The sequence below is a fragment of the Myotis myotis genome, unplaced genomic scaffold (genome assembly GCF_014108235.1).
Source record: "Myotis myotis isolate mMyoMyo1 unplaced genomic scaffold, mMyoMyo1.p scaffold_m19_p_3, whole genome shotgun sequence".
Taxonomy (NCBI): domain Eukaryota; kingdom Metazoa; phylum Chordata; class Mammalia; order Chiroptera; family Vespertilionidae; genus Myotis; species Myotis myotis.
In genome coordinates, this window is record NW_023416335.1 from 120,922,528 (window position 1) to 120,930,573 (window position 8,046).

At 51.8% G+C, this 8,046-nt stretch overlaps 1 protein-coding gene across 4 annotated transcripts in view; it reads left to right on the forward strand.

Annotated features, from left to right (window-relative positions):
* Nucleotides 1-8,046, forward strand: part of SLC6A12 (solute carrier family 6 member 12) — a 29,348-nt gene extending 21,302 nt beyond the window's left edge. For all 4 annotated transcript variants that reach the window (XM_036300999.1, XM_036300997.1, XM_036300996.1 and 1 more), the window contains 8 exons: nucleotides 312-415; nucleotides 761-885; nucleotides 1,406-1,518; nucleotides 2,226-2,363; nucleotides 3,092-3,194; nucleotides 5,058-5,158; nucleotides 5,669-5,839; nucleotides 7,102-8,046. In XM_036300999.1, coding sequence (XP_036156892.1) covers nucleotides 312-415; nucleotides 761-885; nucleotides 1,406-1,518; nucleotides 2,226-2,363; nucleotides 3,092-3,194; nucleotides 5,058-5,158; nucleotides 5,669-5,839; nucleotides 7,102-7,245 — 999 coding nt within the window. In that variant the 3' untranslated portion in view covers nucleotides 7,246-8,046. The remainder of the gene's footprint in view (nucleotides 1-311; nucleotides 416-760; nucleotides 886-1,405; nucleotides 1,519-2,225; nucleotides 2,364-3,091; nucleotides 3,195-5,057; nucleotides 5,159-5,668; nucleotides 5,840-7,101) is intronic.

Below are 8,046 nucleotides of genomic sequence, written 5' to 3' on the forward strand. Positions count from 1 at the left end.
CCTATGCCCAGCGTGGCTGCCTAAGGCACACCCTGCTTGTTGAATTGAGCAAATGCCTCTTGTCTCCCCTGCAGAGGGCCTCACCTTCTCTGGGGCATTGCCATGGGTGATGGGCTCCACCTAAGCATTTCAAGTAACGCACTCTTATTTGGTGCTTACCTAGTGCCCGCAGAACCAAGTCACAGATGGGCCCTGCCTGTCAGAGGAGGGTGTGCTCACGTAGAGTTGGGATTAAGCGACTCTGGGAACACGGAGCAGGCCTGCCGGCCTCCCTCCGCTCTCCCTCACCACTTTCTTGGGGTCTCCTGTAGGTGTGGATGGACGCGGGCACCCAGATCTTCTTCTCCTTTGCCATCTGCCAGGGGTGCCTGACAGCCTTGGGCAGCTACAACAAGTACCACAACAACTGCTACAGGTAGGGACACGGGTGAGGGGCCCTGGGGGACCCTGCTTGTCCGCATCTGAGGAGGACAGGTCCTACTGTGGGCCCAGACCTTCCTTCTTTATTATCGGGAGCGACAGGTTGTGTGAAATTGCCATTCTGGGTTCGTGTCCCAGACCGAATTTCTCTCTTCCTCCCTTTCCTGTCTCCCTTCCCTCTCCTCGCCTTCTGAAACCCCTTGTTTGTCCTTTTCTTCCTCTGTTTTTCTTCCCGTTCACTCTTCCTTTTCTTACACTCTTACTGTCTTCTGATCTCTCCTCAAATATTGAATTTCATTCTCCCTTTTTCTTTGTTTTATCTGCATTTTCCCACCTGCAGGGACTGCATTGCCCTCTGCTTCCTGAACAGTGCCACCAGCTTTGTGGCTGGGTTTGTGGTCTTCTCCATCCTGGGCTTCATGTCCCAAGAGCAGGCGGTGCCCATCTCTGAAGTGGCTGAGTCTGGTAGGTGTGACATTGCTGTCTGGGACCTGAGGGGAAGGAGGGTCAGAACACAGATCCCCCTACAGGAAAGCAGGGTCCTATGAGCCTTTTAGCATTGAGGGCAGTGCTTGGCACATAGCAGGGCCTCCATAACCCTGGGAGGGAGGGAAACGGGATGGGTGGATGGACCCACAGTTGCATGCATGGATGGAGAAATGGGTGGATGGAGGGACAGCATGCTCCCCAGAACCTGGGAAGAGCAGAATAATGAATGGAATCACCCTGCCCTCTTGAACCACCCCTATTACACACACACACACACACACACACACACTCACACTCACACTCACATGCACATACACACTCATGCACACACACATACTCACATGCACAGTCATACTCAAGCACACACACATACACGCACACACACACTCGTGCACATACACGTAGTCACATGCACATACACAGTGCCTCTGGAGAGCGCCCTTCCCTGAGGGCAGTGAGAGCCCTAGGCTCACCTGATTGTGTTGTGTCCTGGCAGGTCCTGGTCTGGCCTTCATCGCATTCCCTAAGGCTGTGACTATGATGCCCTTATCCCAGCTGTGGTCCTGCCTTTTCTTCATCATGCTCATCTTCCTAGGGCTGGACAGCCAGGTTTGTCACCCAGCCGAGCCCAGCCCAGCCCTGCCCTGCTCTGCCCTGCTCTGCCCTTCTCTGCCCAGCCCAGCCCAGCCCAGCCCAGCCCTGCCCAGCCCAGCCCTGCCCAGCACAGCACAGCACAGCCCTGCCCAGTCCTGCCCAGCCGAGCCCTGCCAGCCCTGCCCTGCCCAGCCCTGCCAGTGCTGCCCTGGTGACTGTCTTTTCAGCTTCTGCATTTCCTTGCATTACCTTCCCTCTAACTCCCTTTCCCCTGACCATACATTTGAAGGCCCCTTCCGCTGTCCAGGGCTTGTCCTTGGGTTAGTTGGGTGACCCCAGACCTCGAGGCTCTCTTTGGCAAGGGGGCCACTGCTTTGTTCCCCCTCACATGACCCTTCCCCATGCTTGGATGCACCCTCCCAAATGTCCCTCCTGCCTCCTTCCAGATACTTGGCTCAAGCTGCCCATCCTGCCCCATAGCTTTGGGGACAGAACACATATCTGCTCTCCAAGTGTCACTGCTGGGACCCTCTGTTGTGGATATGTGGCCAAGGGCAGAGATGGCCTCACCCCTGGCCACCACCCATTTCTGTCCTTTGTACCCTCCCTGCACGCCTGTGCATCAGCAGGGGGAGCGGGGTGAGAGGAGGCCGGGGCAAGGCGGGGCTGGGAAGGCCCAAGGGCAGGGGCCCCTCTCACTCAGCTTCCCTCCTGGCCCGCAGTTTGTCTGTGTGGAGTGCCTGGTGACAGCCTCCGTGGACATGTTCCCCAGGCAGCTCCGGAGGAGCGGGCGGCGAGAGCTCCTCATCCTTGCCATTTCTATCCTGTGCTACCTGATAGGGCTCCTCCTGGTCACCGAGGTGAGCAGGGGCGGCGCCTGCGGCTGAGCTCCAGGGTGAGGGAGCCATGGGGACACCGCTGACCCTTCTCAGAGCCACACTTTTCTCATCTGCTGATCAGGGGTGTTGACACCTCACAGTGAGATAGTAGGGACCACACAGTAGAACCCATCTCTGTTTGTGAGCTGTGTTTTGGGTTTAGAAGCCAAACACAAGCTGGCTTAAGCAGAAAGGGGAGTTTGGGGGTCAGGTAGAAATATTTTGTTGTATGTATGGTTGGACCCAGCTGCTCTAATGACATGGTCAGAAGTGTCCCTCTCTGTCTCCCAGTTCCCTTTCCTCTGGTGACTTCATTCTTAGCCAGATGGCCCTACTGGTAGTAAAGAAGGTAACTTCTGCCACCCAACCACCCCACAGGAGAGAGCACCCTTTTCCTGAGAGCGTGTCCAGCGCCCAGCCATGACTCTCCTTCAGGGAGGGGAATGCTGGGCAAACAGACAGTGTATGTCCACCACAGTCCCAGCGTCCTTGCAGATGTGAGAATTGTTGCCCTGATGTTAAGTGAGGGCAGGAGGCAGGGAGAGGTAGAGCAAACTCCTTCTGGAGGCAAGGAGTAACTTCCCATGGGCAGGGGTGGGTAGTGGGGGGTGGGGGGAAGCCACGGACAGAGGCTTGCCCTGTTGCTGTGTGGTGGAGCGTGGTCCCTGCCCCCACTGGCCAAGTTCTCAGCTCCCCGCCCCTCTCCACAGGGCGGGATGTACGTCTTCCAGTTGTTTGATTATTACGCTTCCAGCGGCATATGCCTACTTTTCCTCGCAATGTCGGAAGTAATCTGCATCAGCTGGGTGTATGGTAAGTGGGTTGGGAGAAGCCTCTGGAACCCAGCTAAGGGTTGGACTTGCCCGGATGAGGGACAGGGTGTGCTAGCCTCTGATTTCTGTGTTTTTGTATTGCTGTCCTGGTTCTTTACACATGGTAAGTGTATCCATCGCTGGGAATCCAGGCATTTCGCATTATGCAGGAAGAGTGGGGATAATGACAACACCGAGTTCCTTGAGGGGTGAGGGCCGTTATAAATATCAGTGGACAGTTTGGTTTTTCTTTGCTACAGAGGCTGCCAGAGATCCTTCCCCGGCGGGAGTTGTAGTTAAAAGAGACCGTTGGGCCATTTATTCTGATCCTGTGCAGATCCCATAGTCCCTTTCAAAGTTATCGCCCAGATTTTGCTGAATTCTTCCACGAACAAGAAAGTCATTCCTTTTCCCTTTTGGCTGTTAGGCATTTCTTTCTTACATAAAGGTGAACTGTGCCTTCCATTGACTTTTTCCCACAGCCCTAGCCCCTCGGCTGCGAGATAACTAACCCATGGTGCTGAGTGCTGTCATACCCATGTTGTTATTGTGCCTCATGACAACAGGGGAGAAACCCTTAGCTACTGAGCCAGTGCACTGCTATGTGCAAGCACTTGCTACCTCCCAACCTGTACAACAACCCTTTACCAGGGAAGGTGAGGCTAAGAGAGTTATGGCTCTTTCCTGAGCTCACACAGCTAGTAAGTGGAGGAGCCATCATCATACCCCAGGTCTGTGTGGCTCCACTGCACCAGGTTGGGGGGACACATTGCCAAAGTCACAAAGCTCAAGGCAGAGAGGGTAAAGGGTGCCATGTACTGGGGCCTTGTAACCAGCTATGAGTAGGAAAGCTTTCATTTTGCTACCCTTGGCCTTCCTATTTGATATCCTTTCCACTCCTTGGAGATGTCCTCTCCCTTCTCATTCAAGCCCCCGATGTCTTCCCGGTTGTCCCTTCCTCCTTTTCAAAACTTGTTCTGAGAGGGTCTGATGAACTCAACCACAGTGAGGTGGACATGGCTGATGAGTCTTAATATGTTAAACCTACTCAAGAGTCTTTGGTTTCTAATGGGAGAAACTTACAAGCCAAAGGAATGACTCTTTAATGGTGGCATTTCCTGCCTTAGTGACCAGACGGAAAATCTTTTTTTGGTGAGAGGCAGCTAGAGGGGTCTTCTAAGTGTCTTTACCAATCAGGGGCTCTTCACTTCTTAGAAGATAGAGCAAATGTGAAAACCTGAGGACATTAACAAACCAAACATCAGTGTTTTCATGTGCACTAGTCAACCCTCTCCCCATGCGTGACAGAATGCAGGGGGTTCCTCTGGAGTCTAGAATTAGGCTTCCCAGTAGTGATCTTCCCCTTCCCTCTCCATCCTCCTATCTCTCCCCTCTGCTCCCTTCCCCTTCCCTCTCCTCCCCCTCCCTTTCCTCCCCTCTCTTCCTGTAGAGATCTGGCTCTATCAGAGTGGAAAGGATCTGCTTGAGCAGTGGCACACACTTGCTGTTTTGTGTTTTGCCTTGAAACCGAATTCATCTTTGCTATGCAGATAAACAAGCATCTGTATATATATCACTGAGCCCCATTGTAGGCTCACACCCTCTTCTGTGGTTAGGACAGTGGAGTCTTCATCCAATGACAGGGGGACAGAGACTGCACCCAGAGTTTGGGTGACCCCAGGGCCCCTGGCTTGTTGGTGGCAGCTCCTTCTCCCTCCCCAACTCCCAGCACTGTGTCTGGGGTGCCAGGGACCCATCTCATTGACAGGGTGGGGGGGAAGAGCTACCAAGTGAGTCCTTCCCAAATACCCATGAGCTGTCCTCACCTTTCTGTTCTCATTCTTCCCCCACTGTGCCTGGGCAGGGGCAGACCGTTTCTATGACAACATTGAGGACATGATTGGCTACCGGCCATGGCCCCTGGTAAAGATCTCCTGGCTCTTCCTGACCCCTGGACTTTGCCTGGTATGTACCCACCCAGCTACCCCTTTATTCCCTCCTGCCTGCAGCAGGCTCGGGGGGATGAGGAACAGGTTGCCTGAGTTCTGGGGCTCTGTCCCTGCCTGTCCAGTGATCTTGGGAGGCTGGTCCATTCCCTCCGATGTATTGGTTTCCTCGGCCCTTCTTGTCTGGGGCTATCTCTCCATATGTTTGCTTTACTGTCTTTAGCATCTATTCCTGTTCCTTCTCCATCCCTTTCTCACAGCATCTCCAGCCATCTGCCTGATTTCCCAGTTATTGGTCTCTTTGTCTGTTTAGAGCTCCTCCGTCTCCCTTTCCTTTACGTCAGTCTTTGATGTGAGTGATGCCTAGGCCCCCGATTTGCAAATGGCTTTTACTTTCCCGCCTCATAGATGTAGCACAGTGTATCTAAATTGTCCTCTATCACTGTGTATTTAAGTAGAGAGGAGAGAATTTTATTGGCTCTATCTCATCTGTGTCTGACCACCCTGCCTTCTGCCCCACTCTTTCTAGGCCACTTTCTTCTTCTCCTTGAGCAAGTACACACCTCTCAGATACAACAACATCTATGTGTACCCTCCCTGGGGATACTCCATTGGCTGGTTCCTGGCTCTCTCCTCCATGGTCTGCGTCCCGCTCTTCGTCATCATTACCCTCCTGAAGACCCAGGGTACCTTCAAGAAGGTAGGGAGCTGAGGGAAATGACGCATTCAAGAGGGCACTGAGAGAGGTGGGTCTTGGGCAGCACTCTACAGCTGGGGCCCAGCTATGAGTGTGGGGCAGCCCTTCAGTCTAATAGAACCTTAAAGAGAAAGGTCTTTGAAGATCAGTCTAATAGTTTCATGTCCAGAAACATTAGAAAGTCCCAGAGTTGTAGACCTTTAGAACCTGACCTCTAAAAGATCATTGAGGCAGGTTAACCAATGGTCACCTGTCAAGGGTTAAGGGGAAACTAAGTCACAAAGGAGAACATAAATGGGCCCAGACACAGAGGCTTACAGAGCACAGATTCCTTGCTCTCAGGAAACTGATAACTGGGTATCATCATTCATTCCACACAGCGTCCCGGCGTCTTTTCTTATCTTAACCTTGTGGGGAACATGTGCGAGAAGCTTCCTGTTTAGAGTTTGGGACATGCCTTCCGGGAAGAGTATATAGCCAGTGTCTCACAAAGACATTACACTATAGAAATCTGTCCGGCCTACAAGTAGTAGAAAACTCAACCTGCAATAAGCAAATAGGTTTATTTATTTATTTATTTTTACATATCAAGGAAAAAGCATCTTTGCCTCACTCACCAACAATACCCACTCAGAGACAGGGGTTGCTGGCATTTTGTTCAGCTGCTTAAAGAGGGCATTAGGGACCAGACTCATCCTATATTCCTGCACTGCCATCGTGAGCATGTTGTGTGTGCATTATAAGCTTTTCACCTCATCGTCACAAGAAGGTTGTCATGACTCCAGCCGTCACATCAGCAATCAAGGCAAGAAGGTGAGGGAGATGATACCACAAATCCCAATAATGATAGTAATGCAGAATTACTACTAGTAAAAATAATAATAGATACTTATTGAGCATATAATAGTAAGAAAATTAGTAATAATAAGAACAAAAATAGATACTTATTCCTGCCTTACCCTGTGTCAGACACTGTTCTATGAGGTATGTACTCTTATAATCCTCATTTTATAGATGAGGCAGAGAGGGGTTAAATGGGTTGCCTAAGATTGCACAAGTAACAGAGCCAGAAGTGGAACCTAGTTCACACTCTTAATCACCATATTATTGCCTCTTCTCTCTTCTCAAAATATTTATTTATTTATTCACTCATATGGTACTGAGCTGCCCCATGTTCCTGTGTTGGGCCTTGAAGATACAGACAGGAAAAAGCAGCTTTGCCTCACTCACCAACAATACCCGCTCATTCCCTCTTCTCTCCACAGCGCTTGCGACAGCTCATCACCCCTGACCCCAGCCTACCACAACCCAAGCAACACCTGTGTCTGGATGGTGGCACCAGCCAGGACTGTGGACCCTCCCCAGTGAAGGAGGGACTGATAGTTGGGGAGAAAGAGACCCACTTATAGGATGTGGCTGAAAGCCAGGGGGCTCCTGAGCCAGGAACCTGGGGTCAGGGCCACCCTCTCCCCCCAGTGGACAGCCTTCGCCTCTGTTCCCACCACAGCCCTGTTGCAAATGCCTGCGATGTCTGGGGCACCCCCAGCGAAGGCAAGATTTCCTCCTCTCTCCTCTCAGCGGAAGCAGCTCCTCCTGGTGGGCTCAGGACGGTCCTGCTGGAACATGCCACGCTGTGAAGCAACTCCCTGCTGGAACCCACTGTCTTATTTATAAAGGAGGGTGGTCTTTTTGGAGTTCACCATCTGATTATAGCACATTACATTATGAGGGATCTCCTACTGCAGGGATGTTTCCTGTTAGAGTTTACTATATTTGTGCATTGGAAGATAGTGCCAATTGGAATACACATCATGATCTGATTCAGAGAGCCGATGGAACACTGTGCTGGAAGTGGCACTGAACACACCATGTTGGACTCTGACATTCCCTTAGAGGGGGCCCCTCACTAGGCGTAGCATTCTGGAGTCCAGGGGGAGGGGACTAGAGAGTCAGCCAGGAGGCAGATCTTCACAGGCCATCATTGCATCGACGTTTCCAGGAGGCAGTCTCTCCCAGTGTTCCTAGTGCCAGTGCTAGTTCTACACTCTTCTTCAAATGTTATCAACTCATGGAGCGTTCAAATGGAAGGGACTTACAGATGATGCCTGGACTGTGTCCTATGTCCATGACAGACTTTGCTAATTGATTACCAATTCTTTCCCACCTCATAGTCCTTCCAAATATAGTGCTCCGGGCAGCTTCATTTGCCA